The sequence below is a fragment of the Cherax quadricarinatus genome, chromosome 56 (genome assembly GCF_038502225.1).
Source record: "Cherax quadricarinatus isolate ZL_2023a chromosome 56, ASM3850222v1, whole genome shotgun sequence".
In the NCBI taxonomy this organism is placed as follows: Eukaryota; Metazoa; Arthropoda; class Malacostraca; order Decapoda; family Parastacidae; genus Cherax; species Cherax quadricarinatus.
Genome location: NC_091347.1, coordinates 5,266,663 through 5,289,947, shown reverse-complemented (window position 1 = coordinate 5,289,947; position 23,285 = coordinate 5,266,663). Strand labels below are relative to the sequence as shown.

Below are 23,285 nucleotides of genomic sequence, written 5' to 3'. Positions count from 1 at the left end.
TTAAAAACTGAGTCAAATTGGGACTTGAGTAGCTCACTCATTTCCTTGCTGTCATCTGTGTAGGACCCATCTTGTTTAATCCTTAAACTGTCCAAACAAATTTACATTCACATGTGTAGTGCTCCAAAAGTAGATCTATGGTAGATCAAATTTATTTTTTTACACGTTTTCAAATGTAAAAAAAGAAAAGATCTACTTTTTTTACATACTTTCGTATGTTGAAAAAAAACGTAGATCTACGTTTAGACAGTTTAAGGGTTAAGTAGGGGCCCAATACTGGATGTTGTTCTTGACTTTGATTTGGCGTAAGAAAAAAAGTACTTTAGGTTTCTTTCGATTTCATTTATGGCTTTTAGTTCTTCCCGCGATTCCTGACTCCTATAAGATTCCTTTAGCTTAAGTTCGATGTTTGCTATTTCTCTGACCAGTGACTCCCTACGCATTTCAGATATATTGGCCTCTTTTAGCCGCTCTGTTATTCTTTTCCGTCGCCTGTAAAGGGAGCGCCTGTCTCTTTCTATTTTACATCTACTCCTCCTTTTTCTTAGAGGAATAAGCCTTGAGCATACATCGAGTGCCACCGAGTTAATCTGTTCTAGGCATAAGTTGGGGTCTGTGTTGCTTAGTCTATCTTCCCAGCTTATATCGTTTAGGACTTGATTTACTTGGTCCCACTTTATGTTCTTGTTATTGAAGTTGAATTTGGTGAAGGCTCCCTCGTGACTAATCTCAATTTGTCGGTCTGGGGCTCCGTGCATACATGTCTGAACCTCGATTATGTTGTGATCTAGGTATATTGTTTTTGATATGGTGATATTTTGTATCAGATCATCATTGTTAGTGAAGATGAGGTCTAGTGTATTCTCCTGTCTAGTAGGCTCTATTATTTGCTGGTTCAAGTTGAATGTTGTGCAGAGATTTAAAAGCTCGTGTGTGTGAGTTCTCATCAGAGCTGCCTCCTGGTGTTATTTCTGCAACAACATTATTTGCTATATTCCTCCATTTTAGGTGCCTCAAGTTGAAATCCCCCAGGAGCAAGATGTTGGGGGTAGGAGCTGGCAGATTTTCCAGACAGTGGTCAATTTTTGACAGCTGTTTCTGGAATTGCTGGGATGTTGCATCTGGAGGCTTGTAGACTACCACAATGACTAGGTTTTGGTTCCCTATCTTTACTGTTAAAACTTCCACTACATCACTTGAGGCATTAAGCAGTTCTGTGCAAACAAGTGACTCTGCGATATACTGGCCAACCCCCCCCCTCCCCCCCTTTTGCCCATTCACTCTGTCACATCTATATAGGTTGTAACCTGGGATCCATATTTCGTTGTCCAAGTGATCCTTTATTTGGGTCTCTGTGAAAGCCACAAACATTGCATTTGCCTCTGCAAGCAGTCCACGGATGAAAGGTATTTTGATTTTCGTTGCTGGCTTTAGACCCTGCATATTTGCAAAGAAGAATGTCATCAGACTGGTGGTATTGGTGGTACTGGGGGGGACTTTTTTTCCGGCACTAGTATCTGTATCTGTTGGTTTGGAGTGGAGGCCATCAACTCTGGTTCCACTCTAGAAATGACTGGATTTGGTGTACGATTTCTGCCATTTCCTGCCAGTTTTTTTTTCCTTCCTGGCACTAAAAAACCTCTCCCTCTTGAGTGGCTGTGGCTACCCAGGTTTTCCCATGGCCTGGATGTTTTGTATCTTTTTGTTCCCTTTAGATGGTGTGCCTGGCAATTTAAGTTATAGCACAGTCTTTCCTGTACTGAAGAGGGACACACTTCATGGTGAAAAAGCTTACAGGAAGTGAGTTTGCATTTTCCTGTTGTCATATGCGCACGGCATTTTCTAGGGTGGTCATAGTTGCACGTCCCATCTGTTTTTCCAGATTTCCCATGCCTGCAGATACCAAGTGCATAGTATGTGCACAGGCTTGGTTTCCGTTTGCCTTGGGTTTCTATGACTGTATTCCCTGTTGGTGCATGTTTACCTGTCTCATTCCTATCCTCACTAGTACTAACAATGGAGCTCTCATCAGTTGTTTCTGGTATATATCCTCAATATTGCTAGTGGAGTCCCCTTGTTTGCTATCTCCTGTGGTATCACTAGTTTGTAATATTGGTTTTATCTTGTCCTTGACTACACTTGTTTCCCCACTACAGCTCCTGCCTCCCTCGAGGTCATTTATATGCATTCCCTCATGCATACATTTACTGACTACCTGGACAGCACCTCCATCCTCACCATTTCTGTCTCCCAGGACAGCACCTCCATCATCACCATTACTGTCTCCCAGGACAGCACCTCCAGCTTCACCATTTCTGTCACCCAAGACATCACCTCCAGCCTTACAGTTTCTGACTACATGGCCAGCACCAAGGGCGATACCATCCAGCCCAGACTTTTTATTTTCCCATCTGTTATAGAATGCTTCCAGGTTTTCTATGAAGGCTGCTTTGATGTTATCCTCTTTTAATACCAATGTGATTTTAATCCACAGATTTATCTCATTAGGGCATACCCAAAAACACTTCCCTGATTTAATACTGCTTATAGATAGTTCTTGGATATCTGCACAAGGGGCGTGACACCAATTTTCACAAAAATGGCAAGTAATCCATGCGGAAGCCCGTTTGACTGCAGACTATACAGAGCTTCATAATGTGATTTGAATGGTTGATTTACTATAGTTCTACTAGTAACCCCTTGAATATTCTATGAATAACCTCCTTAAAGTGAAGATCTGGCTATTTGTATTTCTATTTCTAACTGTACTTGTACGTATATTAGGACAGCTTACCGGTGTACGTTCATGTTTTATATTTATTGTTTGTGTTTGATAAGGGCGCCTAAAACCCCGTCTGTTTACAGTCTGCTTTATTGTCCAACGAATCTGTTTGAAACCGGTCAAGGGTTCGGATCTAGTCAGATCTGATCAGTGGGTCACTTATTTAAAACATATCTGGTCGGTGATTTGGGCTAACACATGAAGGAACTACTGGAAATTATTTAACCGAGTAATATGTGATTAGATTGATACAAAAGTATAACTTGCGTGTTGAAGAACCGGTGATTGCTGGCAGCTCCTACAATGACGAACAGTCGAGACCTTTATTTACAGCCTGAAGGATTATCGATCACTGTATCTAGCTTTTCTAGGTTTTTTCGGTCTCCACCACAACAAATGCTATATTATCACTATAGTTGATTGGTGAAATTATTGGAGGAAAGACGCTTTTTCTGGAGTGATATTTGCTTTTCGTTGTGTATATTGCGACCGCTGGTAACTACAGGTTATATGAATTTCACTGTATACGTCTGGTATTTCAAGAATGGAGAAAAAACTAATGAAAGTCACTCCATTCCACTAAGTACCATTATATTACTGGTTAGTTGCTACTACAACACTGTATTCTCCTATTCACTGGTATCACTAGATTATATCGAGGTACACTAGCAGGCCAGGAAGATTATTAAAACAGCTGACCTGTGTGGGAAGCTTCTAGCAATTTCTGGCACTTGCCTCTTTAGGCCTATCACTTTAGTTTCAATTACACCTGTTTTAAATGACACTTTAGCATTTATTATCTATATACTAGGGTGCCACTGTGGTATACACTAACACTATGTATACACAATATTATTAGGGAGACTTTCTTTCCTTTGACTAAGAAAAGTTCAATTATTATTATTTTGCACATGGCACACAGGCCTATGATTCCCCTCTGGGAGTAAAACTCTGCTAGGTGTTGCACACTAATCCTCCTTTATGACTCAGTATGTACTTTTTCTGCCCAAGATTGGTTCCAAGCGCTAGAGGGATGTATCGTATAAGATCGATGGCACAAATTAGAGTTCTAGCATGTAAGAGACCGTGAAAACATGAAAAAACATGGAGCACAACGAGGCACGGCAGGCACGGGCACGGCGAGTGGCAATAGGCCATTCGCAATAGGATGTATGGCAAAAACAAATCAACAATCACTTCTATCCTGGCAAAGAAAGAACAAATCAAGGAAGCTGATGTGACAAAAGGGTTAAACATGTTAACAAAAAAGAGATCACAGACAAATGAAGAAGTGGAGAAGTTGTTGTTGTTGTGGATCAGGTAAAAACAGTTAGCAGGTGATAGTGTTTCAGAGACAATAATTTGTGAAAAGGCAAGGCAGTTGCATGTGGATCTTGTAAAGAAAATGCCTGGTACTAGTGATGATGCTAGTGAATTTAAGACCAGCAGAGACTGGTTTGAGAGACTTAAAAAGCATATTGGCATATATAGTGTTATAAGGCATGGTGAGGCTGCAAGTTCTGACAGACGTGCAGCTGAAAAATTTGTGCAGGAATTCAAGGGGTATGTAGAGGCTGAAAAATTCCAACCCCAATGAGTGTTTGTGACAAAACAGGCCTCTTTTGAAAGAAAATGCCAGAGGACCTATATCATGGAGGAGGAAAAGGAACTGCTAGGACACAAGCCTATGAAAGACAGGCTACCTCTTTTGTTCTGTGCTAATGTTAGTGGGGATTTCAAAGTGAAGCCTTTACTCGTGTATCACTCTGAAAATCCCAGCGTGTTCAAGAAAAATAATGTCGACACGAGTAAATAGTGTGTGATGTGGAAAGCTAATCATATGGCATGGGTCACTAGGCAACTTTTCATTGACTGGGTCCATAAAGTGTTTGGCCCGGGTGTGAAAAAGTACCTCCTGGAAAATAAATTGCCACTTGAGTGCCTCCTGGTAATGGACAATGCTCCTGCTCATCCTCCAAACTTGGTAGACCAATTGTCTAGGGATTACTGTTTTATAACAGTGAAGTTCTTGCCTCCTAACACCACTCCTCTCATCCAGCCCATAGACCAGCAGGTCATTTCTAACTTCAAAAAACCCTACACAAAAGCAGTGTTTCAAAAGTGTGTTGAAGTGACCTTGGACACTGAATTGACCCTAAGAAAGTTCTGGAGGAATCACTTCAATATCTACAACTGCATAAGCCTTATGGGTAAGGCTTGGCAGGGAGTGACTTCCAGGACTCTGAACTCTTCTTGAAGACAAATGTGGCCAGACTGTGTCCTCGAGAAGGATTTTGAAGGGTTTAGACTGACCCTGATCCTGTCGACCTTCTGCCTATTGTGGAATCTACTGTGGCATTGGGGAAGTCCATGGGGTTGGATGTGAGTGGCGAGGATGTGGAAGAGTTGGTGGAGGACCACAGGGAAGAGCTAACCACTGAAGAGCTGCAACACCTTCAACTGGAACAGCAACAGACCATGGCTGAGGAACTTCCTTCAGAGGAGGAAGAGGAAGAAAGAGGAAAGGATATGCCTTCTTCAGTGATTAAGGACGTGTGCGCAAAGTGGAATGAGTTACAAACTTTTGTGGAGAAATATCACCCTGACCAAGCTGAAACAAGCCATATCTGCAACATGTTCAGTGACAAAACCTTGTCTCATTTTAGGGAAATCTTAAAGAGATGCCAGAAACAGAACACTCTGGACAGTTATTTTGTGCAACAGGGGTCCAGTGACTCTCAAGCTGGTCCTAGTGGCATTAAAAGACAAAGAAGGGAAGCAACCCCAGAGAGGGACTTCTTACCTAAAGTCCTTATGGAGGGGGATTCCCCTTCCAAACTATAACCCCAACTCCCTCTCTCCTCCTCCCTATCTTCCATAAGTCAACAAGAGTCTTCAATAAAGGTATGTAACAGTGATTTAATTGTTCATGTATTTATTTTATATAGTTCTCATTGTTTTGTGTATGTAAAACTATATTTAATCTTTAAAAAAATGTATTTTTTGCTAATATTTTTGGGTGTCTGGAACAGATTATTTGTACAGTAGGGCCCCACCTTTCGACGTTTTGCCTTATGGCGTTCCACTAACATGGCGATCTCAAATTATGACCAAAACTTTCCATACGGCAAGTGGTTTTTCAAATATGGCACGGGCCACCCAGTTTGTTTACATTATCCATGAGCACATCTCTCTATTATGTAATAATAATCACTCTTGGGTACATTAAATGTCTAATTTTACGTCAATATAGACATTTTCATTAATCCATCTATGATATTTTCTTCAAAATTATATAAGAAACACGTTACATAGCATATAAACATGCTGTTTCTATGCTATGGAGGTGTGGTTGCAGGGTGGAGGGAAAACATTACATAATACTAATAATTATCACTCTTGAGCACATTAAATGTCTTATTTTATGTTAATATAAACTTTTTCATTAATCCATCTATTATATTTTCTTCAAAATTATATAAGATACACATTATATAACATATAAACATTTTATGTTTACATACTATGGAGGTGTGGTAGCCAGGCGGAGGGAAAACATTGTCACTCCCCTTAAAACATAACGCTTTTGTTTACAATTCTCGGCATAAATTATTCATTACCTCTCCATTTGTTTATGACGGCATCTAAAGGTAGTTGACAGAAACGATTAAATTCAGTGAACATGGTATGTCGATTAAATATTGTGTAACTATATAGGTAGGTGTAGGTATGTAGCCCAGGCAGACTATATACCTACATTATTATTATAACTGATAATTATACATATGTGAACCTGTGCCTAAGTAAACTTACACACTGTGCTGGCATGCAGGTACACATTAAAATCACTAAGAGTGTCTTATTAGTCTTGAAGATGCCATATTAATAATGATGATAATAATAACACAATAATAATCATTCTAAGGAGCATTAAATATCGTATAAAATGTTAATACAGTGGACCCTCGACCAGCGATGGCATCGATTAACAATAAATCTGACTAGCGATACATTTTATCGCAAAAGTTTTGCCTCGATTAGCGCTAAAAAACTCGACCAACACTATTCGTTCCGTCTGAGACGCGTCCACTTCTGGCCAGTGTTTACAAGCCAGCCAGCCACCGCGGTCGCTTCCAAGCATACAATCGGAACATTTCATATTATCACAGCCTTTTTAGTGATTGCACCTGCAAAATAAGTCACCATGGGCCCCAAGAAAGCTTCTAGTGCCAACCCTACAGCAAAAAGGGTGAGAATTACTATGGATATGAAGAAAGAGATCATTGCTAAGTATGAAAGTGGAGTGCATGTCTCCAAGCTGGCCAGGCTGTACACAAGACCCCAATCAACCATCGCTACTATTGTGGCCAAGAAAACGGCAATCAAGGAAGCTGTTCTTGCCAAAGGTGCAACTATGTTTTCGAAACTGAGATCACAAGTGATAGAAGATGTTGAGAGACTGTTACTGGTATGGATAAACGAAAAACAGATAGCAGGAGATAGCATCTCTCAAGCGATCATATGTGAAAAGGCTAGGAAGTTGCATGACGATTTAATTAGAAAAATGCCAGCAACTAGTGGTGATGTGAGTGAATTTAAGGCCAGCAAAGGTTGGTTTGAGAGATTTAAGAATCGTAGTGGCATACATAGTGTGATAAGGCATGGTGAGGCTGCCAGTTTGGACCAAAAAGCAGCTGAAAAATATGTGCAGGAATTCAAGGAGTACATAGACAGTGAAGGACTGAAACCTGAACAACTGTTTAATGGTGACACTGACAATGTTGTGAAACACTTTAGGAATGTCATAAAGGAACGGGAGGTACAGGCCTCTATGGGGAGATATGTTGTGCGACAGAGGTCCAGTGACTCTCAAGCTGGTCCTAGTGGCATTAAAAGAAGAAGGGAAGTAACCCCGAAAAAGGACTTGCCACCTCAAGTCCTAATGGAAGGGGATTCCCCTTCTAAACACTAAGACCATCAACACACTCCCCTCTTCCCATCCCATCAATCACCACCAGATCTTCAATAAAGGTAAGTGTCATGTAACTGTGCATGTCTTCTTCAGTTTTTGTGTATTAAAATTAATATTTCGTGTGTTAAAAAATATTTTTCTCAATGCTTTTGGGTGTCTTGCACGGATTAATTTGATTTCCATTATTTCTTATGGGGAAAATTAACTTGACTAACGATTATTTTGACTAACGATGAGCTCTCAGGAACGGATTAATAGCGTTAGTCGAGGGTCCACTGTATAGACATTTTGCTTAATCCACCAAAATGCACCCCACAGTAGAATAAATTAACATAAATATGGGAAGAATGAGCTAGTAACCCCTTTTCCTGTAAAGATTACTAAAAAGAATAAGAAGAAGAAAATTGTCAAAGTGGGAAGTCTGAATGTGCGTGGATGTTGTGCAAATGATAAGAAAGAGATGATTGTGGATGTTATGAATGAGAAGAAACTGGATGTCCTGGCTTTAAGTGAAACAAAGCTGAAGGGGGTGGGAGAGTTTCAATGGAGAGGAATAAATGGGATTAGGTCAGGGGTTTCAAATAGAGTAAGAGCTAAAGAAGGAGTAGCAATAATGTTGAAGGATAAGCTATGGCAGGAAAAGAGGGACTACAAATGCATAAATTCAAGGATTATGTGGAGTAAAATAAAGATTGGATGTGAAAAGTGGGTTACAGTAAGCGTGTATGCACCTGGAGAAGAGAGAAGTGTAGAGGAGAGAGAGAGATTCTGGGAAATGTTGAGTGAATGCGTGGGGAGTTTTGAATCAAGTGTGAGAGTAATGGTGGTTGGGGATTTCAATGCTAAAGTGGGTAAAAATGTTATGGAGGGAGTAGTAGGTAAATTTAGGGTGCCAGGGGTAAATGTAAATGGGGAGCCTTTAATTGAGCTATGTGTAGAAAGAAATTTGGTAATAAGTAATACATATTTTATGAAAAAGAGGATAAATAAATATACAAGGTATGATGTAGCACGTAATGAAAGTAGTTTGTTAGATTATGTATTGGTGGATAAAAGGTTGATGGGGAGGCTCCAGGATGTACATGTTTATAGAGGGGCAACTGATATACCGGATCATTATTTAGTTTGTAGCTACAGTTAGAGTAAGAGGTAGATGGGAAAAGAGGAAGGTGGCAACAACAAGTAAGAGGGAGGTGAAAGTGTATAAACTAAGGGAGGAGGAAGTTCGGGCGAGATATAAGCGACTATTGGCAGAAAGGTGGGCTAGTGCAAAGATGAGTAGTGGGGGGGTTGAAGAGGGTTGGAATAGTTTTAAAAATGCAGTATTAGAATGTGAATAGGAGGGTGGGGGCAGGAGGAAAGAGGAGTGATTGGTGGAATGATGAAGTAAAGGGTGTGATAAACGAGAAAAAGGTAGCTTACGAGAGGTTTTTACAAAGCAGAAGTGTTATAAGAAGAGCAGAGTATATGGAGAGTAAAAGAAAGGTGAAGAGAGTGGTGAGAGAGTGCAAAAGGAGAGCAGATGAAAGAATGGGAGAGGCACTGTCAAGAAATTTTAATGAAAATAAGATAAAATTTTGGAGTGAGGTTTAAACAAGTTAAGAAAGCCTAGGGAAAGTATGGATTTGTCAGTTAAAAACAGAGTAGGGGAGTTAGTAGATGGGGAGAGGGAGGTATTAGGTAGATGGCGAGAATATTTTGAGGAACTTTTAAATGTTGAGGAAGAAAGGGAGGCGGTAATTTCATGCACTGGCCAGGGAGGTATACCATCTTTTAGGAGTGAAGAAGAGCAGAATGTAAGTGTGGTGGAGGTACGTGAGGCATTACGTAGAATGAAAGGGGGTAAAGCAGTTGGAACTGATGGGATCATGACAGAAATGTTAAAAGCAGGGGGGGATATAGTGTTGGAGTGGTTGGTACTTTTGTTTAATAAATGTATGAAAGAGGGGAAGGTACCTAGGGATTGGCGGAGAGCATGTATAGTCCCTTTATATAAAGGGAAAGGGGACAAAAGAGATTGTAAAAATTATAGAGGAATAAGTTTACCGAGTATACCAGGAAAAGTATATGGTAGGGTTATAATTGAAAGAATTAGAGGTAAGACAGAATGTAGGATTGCAGATGAGCAGGGAGGCTTCAGAGTGGGTAGGGGATGTGTAGATCAAGTGTTTACATTGAAGCATATATGTGAACAGTATTTAGATAAAGGTAGGGAAGTTTTTATTGCATTTATGGATTTAGAAAAGGCATATGATAGAGTGGATAGAGGAGCAATGTGGCAGATGTTGCAAGTACAGTGGACCCCCGGTTAACGATATTTTTTCATTCCAGAAGTATGTTCAGGTGCCCGTACTGACCGAATTTGTTCGCATAAGGAATATTGTGAAGTAGATTAGTCCATTTCAGACCCCCAAACATACACGTACAAACGCACTAACATAAATACACTTACATAATTGGTCGCATTCGGTGGTGATCGTTATGCAGGGGTTAACTGTATATGGAATAGTGAGGCTCAGGTTAGGGTGTGTAGAAGAGAGGGAGAATACTTCCCGGTAAAAGTAGGTCTTAGATAGGGATGTGTAATGTCACCATGGTTGTTTAATATATTTATAGATGGGGTTGTAAAAGAAGTAAATGCTAGGGTGTTCGGGAGAGGGGTGGGATTAAATTATGGGGAATCAAATTCAAAATGGGAATTGACACAGTTACTTTTTGATGATGATACTGTGCTTATGGGAGATTCTAAAGAAAAATTGCAAAGGTTAGTAGATGAGTTTGAGAATGTGTGTAAAGGTAGGAAGTTGAAAGTGAACATAGAAAAGAGTAAGGTGATGAGGGTATCAAATGATTTAGATAAAGAAAAATTGGATATCAAATTGGGGAGGAGGAGTATGGAAGAAGTGAATGTTTTCAGATACTTGGGAGTTGACGTGTCGGCGGATGGATTTATGAAGGATGAGGTTAATCATAGAATTGAAGAGGGAAAAAAGGTGAGTGGTGCGTTGAGGTATATGTGGAGTCAAAAAACGTTTTTTATGGAGGGAAAGAAGGGAATGTATGAAGGTATAGTAGTACCAACACTCTTATATGGATGTGAAGCTTGGGTTGTAAATGCAGCAGCGAGGAGACGGTTGGAGGCAGTGGAGATGTCCTGTCTAAGGGCAATGTGTGGTGTAAATATTATGCAGAAAATTCGGAGTGTGGAAATTAGGAGAAGGCGTAGAGTTAATAAAACCATTAGTCAGAGGGCAGAAGAGGGGTTGTTGAGGTGGTTTGGTCATTTAGAGAGAATGGATCAAAGTAGAATGACATGGAAAGCATATAAATCTATAGAGGAAGGAATGAGGGGTAGGGGTCGTCCTCGAAAGGGTTGGAAAGAGGGGGTAAAGGTGGTTTTGTGGGCGTGGGGCTTGGACTTCCAGCAAGCGTGCATGAGCGTGTTAGATAGGAGTGAATGGAGACGAATGATACTTGGGACCTGACGATCTGTTGGAGTGTGAGCAGGGTAATATTTAGTGAAGGGATTCAGGGAAACCGGTTAATTTCATATAGTCGGACTTGAGTCCTGGAAATGGGAAGTACAATGCCTGCACTTTAAAGGAGGGGTTTGGGATATTGGCAGTTTGGAGGGGTATGTTGTGTATCTTTATACATATATGCTTCTAAACTGTTGTATTCTGAGCACCTCTGCAAAAGCAGTGATAATGTGTGAGTGTGGTGAAAGTGCTGAATGATAATGAAAGTATTTTCTTTTTGGGGATTTTCTTTCTTTTTTGGGTCACCCTGCCTCGGTGGGAGACAGCCGACTTGTTGAAAAAAAAAAAAAAAAAATGAGATGTGGTAGCCAGGTGACTTGTAGGATTTGTAGTAGCCAGGCAACTTGTAGGACTTGTGGTAGCCAGGCAACTTGTGAAAGCCAGGCAACTTGTAGAACTTGTGGTATCCAGGCAACTTGTAGAACTTGTGGTATCCAGGCAACTTGTGGTATCCAGGCAACTTGTGGTAGCCAGGCGACTTGTAGGACCTGTAGTAGGCAGGCAATTTGTAGGACTTGTGGTAGGCAGGCAATTTGTAGGACTTGTGGTAACCAGGCAACTTGTGGTAGCCAGGCAACTTGTAGGACTTGTGGTAGCCAGGCAACTTGTAGGACTTGTGGTAGCCAGGCAACTTGTAGGACTTTTGGTAGCCAGGCAATTTGTAGGACTTGTGGTAGCCAGGCAACTTGTGGTAGCCAGGCAACTTGTAGGACTTGTGGTAGCCAGGCAATTTGTAGGACTTTTGGTAGCCAGGCAATTTGTAGGACTTGTGGTAGCCAGGCAACTTGTAGTCCAACATCAGAGAAAATGTGTCACTATAATATTACTGAGGGTAACTAGAAAATTATTCCTTTCGTATGCCTTCACTCAAGGTGTCATTTCTTCTAAAAATGGTATTACATAAGAATGGGAGTGTTTCTCTTTATTTATTTTACTGTATCAACGTGGAGACAACTTGTACACAATGTAAAATGACGAAAACCAGATACGTTCATCTGGTTTGTTTATATTATGTGTGGGTGGGGTTGGGAGGGATGGCCTTCCTGGCTACTCATACTTCCCAACTTGACTTCATACAAATAAAACTCACCTCTCACCCTACATTAAGACTACAAATATTTTAAGGTAATTAATGAGTGTACTATATATGCATTTTATCGCTCTAGGGAGCTTAATGTCGTAGTAGGTATAAGTGGCCAGGCAGGATGCCATACCTCCCACACTACTTTCTACAAATAAATACTTTTCACCTCTCACCCTACTTTAAGACCATTAAGACTACAAATATTTTAAGGTAAGTAATATGTGTTCTGTATATGCATTTTATCACTCTAGGGAGCTTTAAGCATTGTTGTATAGTATGTGTGGGTGGGGTGGCCAGGAGGGCTACCACACCTGACTTAGAGTAAATACTATTCACCTTTTGCCCTACATTAAGACTACAAATATTTTGAGGTAAATAATGAGTGTACTGTGTGTGTATTTTACTTCTTACTGCCTAGTTCTATTGTTAACTTAATATATGTTAGTGTAAACTTGTTATCTGGCATTTATATGCATTTATAAATGGAAAAAATGGAGTTCTGCTTTCCAGCGACGTCTGATTTCCGGCATTAAATTTTCCACATACCCCCTCCTCATTTTCTAGTCTCTCTAGCCAATCTTTCTCACAAGAGCTGCTTATATCTTTCTCTAACTGTCTCCTCCTTTAGTTCATTCACTTTCACTTCTCTTACCCAAATTATAATTTTTTTTTAAAATGTCAGCCATTTCCCACTGAGGCAGGGTGACCCAAAAAGTTAAGAAAAAACCTTCATCATCATCATTCAACACTTTCACCATCATACATACATAATCAATGTCTTTGTAGAGTCACTCAGATACGACAGTTTAGATGTCACTCCAATGTCCAAAAATATTAACAAATCATACATTTTTTAAAGATTAACTATAGTTTTACATACACAAAACAATGAGAACTAAATAAAATGGATGGAAGTGATTGTTGATTTGGATTTCCCATACATCCTGGCAAGTTCTAGCACTCGAACACCGTTCTCATACTGTTTAACAACTTCTTTCTTAAATTCCATTGTGTTTCTCACTTTACCAAAGAAACTTTACTAGGAACTTTCTTTGGGCCAAGGTTGCTTATTTCACAGCTGCAATCAGCAAACAAATACCAGAAACAATGGATGAAGCCACAAAGTATTCCTAATCCAATGAGAGAGACTAAGTGTGATACTCATGAGGTAGAGCGTCCCTGGGTCAGTGGTGACACATCTCATACAGCCTATATCTGAGAGTATGGCCGATATCCTGAGCAAAATTTCGACGATGAAAGTGCTCGAAATACGAATTAGCTGATTTCCGCGATGGTCTATAACCTGGGTTCCACTGTACATACCAGAAAATACTTCTATAGTACAGAAGTAGTAAAAAGAGATCAACGAGCTAGACACTTAGACACAGTATATATACCATACAGGGGTTCAAATACAGTGGAACCTCTACTCACAAGTTTAATTTGCATCTGGATTTGCTCGTTTGCAGAGTAAATTTTCCTCATTTAAATTAATTGAAATGCAACTAATCTGTTCCAGTGGAATTCTGTACTTCAATAATTTCCCTAATATCAACTCTACGGCTTATTTATTTATCACAATTCATCTAATATTACATAATCAACAATAGAGATAACAGAAACCTGATACAGTATATACTCTAGAATGAATAAAATATGTCATTCATGTAATGGTATCGTCGGCAGAAGAGAGTTTGTCTGGAGACCGGACAAAATACTCCTTCAATAATTTCGCTAATATCATCTATACGGCTTATTTATCTATCACAGTCCATCTACTATGACATAATAAACAATATAAATAACATAGAAATCTGACATATATTCTAGAATGAATAAAATATGTCATTATGTAACAGCTGGAGGTGGCCACAACCACTCCCGCTTTGTTGTGGTAAACACTGCCATCTAGTGATGGCCTTTTGAAGCTGTCTATTATTATAATTATTATTATATAGTACATTATTGTTATACATGTATTATTATACATTTTATATTAATATATTAATATTATATTATTACATATATTATTATTACTGTTATAATTATTATTATAATATAAATAATTTAATTTTTATTCACACAAAAAATAGAAGATTTACTATTATGCAGACTACTGCATTATTGTAATAATTGTGTAAATAATGTCAACCCAGTCATGACTGCATATTGGAATGGACAGTGTTTACTCTTGAATATCACCAAAGAATCAAACATTTCTGCTACTTTAAGCTCAATTTCAAGGCACTTTTCGTTGTGAAACCAATCAAAATCATATGTATTTCTGTAATATATCTTCCATTCTATCAAATGAGACCAAAAAAACGAGAATACAACCATAAAAACCATATGAAAATACCACTAAGGAGAGGCTAATTGCTGAGAAGTGAACTCTTATTTATGGTCCGATTTCTTAAATTTTTGGTGTACGTTAAGAAACATCTTACCATCATACATTGCCCAAGTTTCAATAGTATAGTCCAACAAACAAATGAGATCCAATTCCCTAGATCAAGAGCAAGGGCCCCTCACCAGCATCAAGGAACCTCCCTTGAGGCCCTCTCATTTATGTAAATTTCGCTCATGTATGGAAGCAAAAAATCAACTGATCGACTGCTCGTATTTGGAAAAACTCGCACATGGAGGTTCCACTCTATAAATAAAATAGAACCAATTCCCATTAATCAAAAAGCTGGAGGTATATCCAAGAATTACAGCTATTTTAACCTGAAAACTGAAATACACATAGATAATTACCTTCTCCAAGCAATAATACCAATATTCACATTTATAAAGAAATCTTACTATTACTGCACTTACCTCTTCAATAAATTCCACATTCTCTGCTAAAATGTGAGGACGACTGTCCCTAAAATAGAGGGGCCTTTGTTTCTGTGCTCCGATTTGCCGCAAAATCATAAGGGCGTCTTGGTCTCTTTCAAGACTATACAATTTTGCTGGACCTGGGAAACGTAATTCTATGTCCTTGATTAGGTTCTGTCGAGACTGGTGCTTTTTCTGTTTTGTGGAAAAGGAAATATAAACATGACTATTTTTGTGTACTGACACAGACGAAGACCTATATCATGCAAATATACACATTGAATACTACATGCATAACTAACTTTCAACAATTACTTTTAAAAAATGAGTAAAAACAGGGCCCAAGACTGGGTTCTGGAAGCAGAAAAACTCTTGGAACTCATCAAAGGTATGTATGTATGTCTATAGAAACATTCTAAAAGTCTGATACAGATTTTCCCCTAACTGTAATAAGATTGAACTGTTAAATAAACTTTTTATACCAGGTGAAAATTTTATTCTTATTCTGTATTGGAGGGAGGGGGTAAAGGAAGTTTTGTGGGCAAGGGGCTTGGACTTCCAGCAAGCGTGCATGAGCGTGTCAGACAGGAGTGAATGGAGATGAATGGGTTTTGGGACCTGACAAACTGTTGGAGTGTGAGCAAGGTAATATTTTGTGAAGGGATTCAAGGAAACTGGTTAGCCGGACTTGAGTCCTGGAGGTGGGAAGTACAATGCCTGCACCTTAAAGAAGAGGGTTTGAGATATTGGCAGTTTGGAGGGACATCTAAACTGTCGTATCTGAGCGCCTCTGCAAAGACAGTGATTATGTATGAGTGATGGTGAAAGTGGTGAATGATGATGAAAGTTTTTTCTTCCTTTTTGTGTCACCCTGCCTCAGTGGAAAACTGCCGACATGTTAAAAAAAAAAAAAAAAAAAAAAAAAAAAGCTGTACTCATGGTGTACTATCATCTAGTGTTTAATTTTTCAAATAATTTGTTTCTATTTCTAATAGCTGCAGCACTTGTTACCACCTCTTTGGAGTCCAGTTCAGTGTTCTAGTGGTAAAATTAGTGTTCAGAGAGCTGAGTGTTCAGAATTAGTGTTCAGAGAGCTAAGGAGGGGTTGTTCTGGTGGATCAGGAATGCAGACAGGATAGAGGACAGGTTGACAAAGAAGGCACAAAATCTGGAGTGGAAGAAAGAAGGGATGATCATCCTAGGAATGGTTGGAGATGGTATAAAAGAGGCATTGTGTTTTAGGGGCTTGAGCATTGAGTAGGTTTATGTGAGCATGTTAGAGAGAAGTGAACAGAGACAAGTGGTTTTTGATGGATGTGCTGTTGGAATGTGAGCAAGGTAACTCTTCAGAAGGGATTTATGGAAACCATTTAGCCAGACTGGAGTCCTGGAGATAGAAAGTTCAGTGCCTGCACTTTGAAAGAAGGGTGGGGATGTTACAATCGAACAGTAATCTGGCTGTAATGTCAGCACACTTTTGGAATGACAGTGACTAAATGAAGGATGGCAAATGCGTTGTCTTCTTTGGCTCACCTTGCCTTGGCAGAAGACAACCATCGAGTTAAAAAGAAAAAAAAAAAAGCTTTCTAGTACAGTATCCTTTCAACACCTTTTGTTTCTTAAGATTGTAATTATGGGCTTGAAGATGGTGATAGTGTTGATGATGCTAAGAAATTATCTTTAAGAGATAAGAGTTTGTTCAGATTTCTAACTCCGGAGAGTTAGCCACCCAGGCTAACCCAAGAAAGTCAGGGTGTCATCGAGGACTGCCTTATTTCCATTGGGGTTCTTAAATCTTGTCAACCAGGATGTGACCCACACCAGTCAACTGACACCCAGGTACCTAACTGCTTGCTAGGTGAATGGGACAGCAGGTGTAAAACACGCTGAGGATCGAACCATGGACACTCAGTGTGTGAGGCGAGAGCATTGCCTAATAGGCCACTAGACACCTTATGACACCTTTGACTATTTTATTTTTGTAAATCATTCATTCATTGTTGTGTCCCTTCTATCACCTTGCTAGTATTAGCTGCAATATTTTCAGAGCACTTGGATTGTGTACAGCACTCAAAACTTACAGCAATAAAAAATATATACAACACATGCACAACAAATGGAAAGATAATATTAACCCTTTGACTGTCGCAGGCCCCTTTCTGAAACTGTCATTCTATGTCGATAAATTTTTGGAAAAAATAAATTATTTTTTTCTTATGAAATGATAATCTTTTCCCGATGGTAATGACACCAAAAGTATGAAATTTGGTTGAAAACTCACGGAATTACACTCCCGCGAAGTTAGCGGTCTTGGCAACATATATGCATTGGCGATTTTGCCGACTTTGAGCCCTGTTTTTGGCCAATTCCATTGTTCCAGTTGACCAAACTCATAGCTATTTCTTTAGAACTCCATTTTTTCCATCTGTTGAGTACAAGAAACCACCCATTTACCGATTTGAACTACCCAATAAAGTGGTCAGAAATTGGCAATTTGGCCAATTTCACGCAAATTAAAAAAGATGCCAATTTCAAAAAAGGGTCCAGAATAAACAATGTAGACATTCTTGGTACTAAAATATAACATATCCTCTGTTCATTAGTCACGTCCCTAGGCCCCTCTTATATTACTATTGCTTTCTATTTTGATTTTTTATTCATACAAAAAAAATACAAAATTTACTGTTATGCAGACTACTGCATTATTGTAAAAATGGTACAAATAATATCAGTGCACTAGTGAAAGAATATTAGACTCCCCAGTTGAAGTGTATTGGACGTGTGGTGTGATTTGCTTACTCCTGAACATTGGTAAAAATCAAACATTTCCGCTACTCTGAGCTCAATTTCAAGGTCGTTTTCATCGTGAAAGTAATCAACATCATCTCTATTTCTGTAATATGTTTTCCATTTTATCACCTGAGACCATGAAAACGAGAATACAACGATAATATATGAAAATACACCTCAAAGTCAGCGTTTTAATCCAAAAAAAGTCAGTTTTTTTTTCTCATTACGCACTGCATGCTGCAGGATTTTTTTTTTATGTGGTGCACACTGACCACACAGACCCATTCTCTCACATGCGGGCCTACCAGCTTTCTCCTGCTTGATCTGAAGCCGCTAGAATTTACACGTATAAATACGTCAGAAACAGTGGTGCGGAAGATGTATATATACGACCGAAACAGTCAAAGGGTTAATAATCAATAAAAGCTACGAACACATATTTCAAAACAAATAAAACTGTAATACCAAGTTAGGATAACCATCACCAACTGAAAACCCATAAAACATATTAAGTAATGTCAAAAGACTCGCCTAAAAGTTCCCCGAGATCCTTACAGGCATTATAAAACATGACAAGGGTAGAAATGCCTATGCTGCAGGCAAATTGTTAGTGTACCAGTCAGTGGCAAGTCATGACACAGAAGAGGTGGTAGGACACAAAAGCCCCTGCAAACAGGTGACTATGGGTAAGATGTGTGTGCCCAAACCTCAATCAACAGAGATTCATCTCAAAGCGATGATCCCTGCTGAAGGAGGGCCAAACACCTATGTTAATAATTACAAAACTTTAAGACATAATACTCGGTCAGCTCTTCACAACACAAGATTTTAACTGGAGTAATGATACTGAATTCCATAACTGATCAGCACCACGTTTTGTATCATGCATTTTACAAAAATCAACTTGTACAAACTAATAAACAAAAATCACTCACAAAATCACATAAAACTGAAGAACTAATGTACTGAAATCTTAATTTGTAATCCATGAGAGCACTGCTCTTACGAACTTTTTTTTTATAAAGAATATGAGCAGAGGTAAGGTGGTTGGAGAAGTACTACACCCAAATACACATTTTTAAAGGAAAAGAAGAAGCTACTTGTAATACACAAGAGTTATTAAAAAAAACTATTCAATACTGATGAGTAGTATATGCATAATAAGCTGAATTGGTCAAATAAGCTTTTTTTTTTTTTTCAATGAACCAGCTGTATCTCACCAAGGCAGGGTGACCTAAAAAGAAAAACAAAATTTTCTCTTTTTAAATTTAATACTGTATACAGGAGAAGGGGTTACTAGCCCCTTGTTCCCAGCATTTTAGTCACCTCTTTTGACACATGGCTTACAGAGGAAGAATTCTGTTCCACTGCCCCATGGAGATCAAACAGGCTTAACTGCCTTAGAAATTAACCTTTTCCAAAATGTTCTTTTAGGCTGATAAATATATTTTTTTCAGTAAAAATTATGTATTTTTTTTTTTTGTTCCAAACCTAACCTAGAATCTTTACTGTACTGTATGAAAATAACTTTTACATTATAGACCACAACATTGATATAATGAATTTGAATTTCTATCACATAACAGCCTTAAAGCACAACAACTTGACTATTTTTTGATGACTCCTGGCATACAATGTTGGCAGTATAGTCAAGAAGACAATGAAACATACTATTAATGGCACCACCATGCACCTACTCACACAATAAAAATACTATACTACAGTTACTTGGGTCTACATAAACTTACCACACTCTTGAAACTGGAATCACTGTTATATACAATAGTTCATAACTCAAACATTCCATATGTTAACAACATATACAAGAGCACACAAACATTTCCCATGATAATAAATACATGATGCTTCTTATGTATAGATGGTTCCTCAAGAACAAGCCGAGTACTCAGCTCTTGCTCCAGGTCTTCTGTAACCATCATATCTTGGTCCTGGGCCAAAGCGCTTTCCAGAACTGCCTATCATAATTATTAAATACATCTTCAGAGGTATTCATGATAAAACTGCTAATAAAGAACGTGCAATAATGTCTTGGGTTGGAAAATAGTCTTTCAACTGAATTAGCAACTTATCTAAAAATGTTAAACAAGAATATATAATTGGTTTCAACTTTTAATTACACTCATGGCTGATGGGATATTTGATATTCTAGAATTTAAGGCCATGAACAGAAATCTGGTACACTTGTAAAATATGTATAATAAACAATACTAAAAACTTAAATACTAAAAAATGAAAAAAAAAATAAAAAAAATATTTGTAAAAAGAGCATATTTAACCCTTTAACTGTGTTAGTATGCACAGGACTAATCTGTGCAGGATGTACTAGTACACACATTTTTTTTGGTCTTCCAATTTGCTGCTAACTGTTACCTTATGCCTCAGCTCAAATGTTTGGGTGTCTTGCCACCTTGCCATGTCTACAAAAAAAACTGTAAAGCCAGGAGGGTCCAGAGGGTGCATCATGGGTAACAGTGATTCACCACATGTAAACAGGGTGTGATATGCCACTCTGCATCTAAAGAGTACAGCCTCTCCTCACTTAATGATGAAATTCCGTTCCTAAGCCCACATCGGTAAACGAATTCATTGCCAAGCAAGGAGAATACGTACTATAATGGTAGTGGGTTTGTGTGAAGCATCTTTGATATTGTTTTAATGTTACCTCTGCACCATATATAATATTTTAAGCATATTTATATGTTTATGCAGCAGTGTACTATATATTGTAATAAACAGAATAAAGGAAATCAACTCTAATATACATTATTTAGGTATGCATACTAGTCAGAGCCCGTTGTAAGTCCAAGTCATCAGTAAACAAGTACGTCGCAAAGTAAAGAGAGGCTATATGTTTTTATTTACACTTGTGTACATAGCAAACACATTTTTTACAATGTTCTTGAGAGTACACATGTTATGGGCACACACAAAAAGTATATTACAGGGTATGTACATTTTAAACCCAGGATAACAGATGAAAGTCAAACAATGGGACTTATTTCCATGTGTTGAGAGGTGTCACACCCTTTAATATTATAAGATTTACTAGTACATATTGGTAGAAGACAAAAGCAATCAAAAGAAATAAGAAAAACAATTATTTGTACAGGTATCCCTCAATAACGGCCTACCTGTTTAACGACTGCTCGGACTTATGACTAGTTCTCCGACCAGTGTACTGTATATGTATTTTACTTTTTTTGTTTTTTAATGCCAAGTTCTATTTTAACATACTAAAAATGTTATAAAAGGTGCAAAGCTGACATTAAAACAATAAAGATGGTTGACACAATCCCACTACCAGTACAGTATGCTTGAAATATCAGTAAGGGGCAGCTCCTCGCTTAATGACCAATTCGCTTACCAACCTACACTTAGGAACAGAACTCGGTTAAGTGAGTACATTCCATGTGGGGCTGTCAGGCTAAGCATATCCCTATGTCTTGAGTATTAACCCTTAAACTACTGAAGGGTCGAAACTAAATGTGCCCTCAAGAGAATTTAGAAATGTACTAAGACGAGAATGAGTGAAATTTGATTACTACTTACTGAAGAATAAAAAGGCACAATACCATGACTGGAGCAACACAAATAACCCGCATACAGGAGACTGAAACTTACGACGACGTTTCAGTCCGACTAGGATTAGTTAATGGTCCAGGTCAAACTGAAATGTTGTCAAAAGTTTGTCTCCTATGTGCAGGTTATTTGTGTACTACTTGCTGAGACATGAAAGTTTGAAGGTGTTGTTTGTGATCATTATATGGCAATATAAGTGCTTGCTGCTTGAAAGAAGTTGCTGCATTACAATATTTTTTTATGATTTTTTTTTTTCAATTTTTCTAATTTTTTATGGACGATATATTTTATATCTATATTATGTTTTCAAAAAAACAAAAAAACAAAAAAATATATTTTATATCTATATTTTGTTTTCAAATCATATTTCACTTATATTTGTTGTTCAGTCATGCTAAACAAATATAAACAAATGTAAATGACATTTACTGGCTCTCACAACGCCCTGTACACAACACAATTTTTTATATTACACTCGCCTAGTGACAATCTTTTCCTTGATGTAGTCCTAACCAGGCCAATCAGGACCATTTTGGTGACCCTAGAATTCTGGTGTAAATTTACTTTAGCATTTTTCCAGTTGGCAAAAATTTACATCATTAGCAGTGTAAGGGTTAGAACACCTTATCATCAGTTGTAAGTTCTGCATAGCCTATTAAATACTATTTATCTTTTTGTTTTAAGAATAGTTATTAAATGCTTAGGAATCACTCGTCCCTCCCTCCCATCTAAGGAGGTGTCTTGATGGGAAAAAGGCATTTCAGAATACCTGAACACTCCGGTATAACCACTGACTACTAACAGCTCTGCATCCACATTGACACAAGAACTACAGCCATCTACCTCAGCCCAGTATTGCCATATAAACCCTCTCCACTTGCTTCTATGTCAATATGCATCAGCAACCAGAACTTAAGATTGAATTATTTTTTATAATTTTTAAGCTACATCTAACTAGGCCTAGTAGGGCCACACTGATCCTCTCTGCACAATTCTAGATGTAAGGTAAGAAAAAACTTTGTTTTTAATGAATTATGAAAATTTAAAAACTTGTTTGCCCTTAACATGACTCACGAAATCGTAATGACACGATTGCAAACAAACCATACCACGGGCGGGGATAGAACCCGCGATCAGAGAGTTCGCGGGTTCTATCCCTACCCGTGGTATGGTTTGTTTGCCCTTTTTCGAGGTCTCACGAATGTAACCATTTTTCCCCTATATGTTCCTTAGTCCAGTTAATGCTACTTCTGTTAAAGTGCCAATTTTCAGGAACGTAACCCACATTTTAATTGAGAGACTACCGAGTTAAAACCAAAATCATCCTTTAGAAAACATATTTCATTAAACACTGTTACTGATTTTATAAAACAATGAAAATTATTTTGCATCCATGTCAGTAAATTTCAAATGCTGAATGAACCAACTGAATTATGAGAAATTAAGGCTACACTACCTTCTGTGACATATCCTCAAGACCAGCTACTATATGAACAGGAGCTGGCAAGCCTTGTGCCAAAACAGAGCTTAGTAGCAGGTCTGCAGCTTCTCCTAACTCCTCTGCAGGCCAGAGTAACATCAATGTGTCACTCACCTGGCAATAAAAAATGAATAAACAAAATTATATATCATAAGAAAAATGATCTTTTTTATAGTGTTCATTTTATTAACAGGTATAACTTGCTATTTAGGTTG

At 38.3% G+C, this 23,285-nt stretch overlaps 1 protein-coding gene across 6 annotated transcripts in view; it reads right to left on the bottom strand.

The window, feature by feature from the left end:
• Tsr1 (Tsr1 ribosome assembly factor) overlaps window positions 1–23,285 on the bottom strand; it is a 221,479-nt gene that overhangs the window by 124,794 nt on the left and 73,400 nt on the right. For 5 of the 6 annotated variants that reach the window (XM_070097035.1, XM_070097037.1, XM_070097036.1 and 2 more), the window contains 3 exons: window positions 23,047–23,184; window positions 19,850–19,966; window positions 15,198–15,395 (listed from right to left, as the gene is read on the bottom strand). In XM_070097035.1, the coding sequence (XP_069953136.1) occupies window positions 15,198–15,395; window positions 19,850–19,966; window positions 23,047–23,184 (453 nt within the window). The remainder of the gene's footprint in view (window positions 1–15,197; window positions 15,396–19,849; window positions 19,967–23,046; window positions 23,185–23,285) is intronic. The other variant, XM_070097039.1, reaches the window with a different exon arrangement.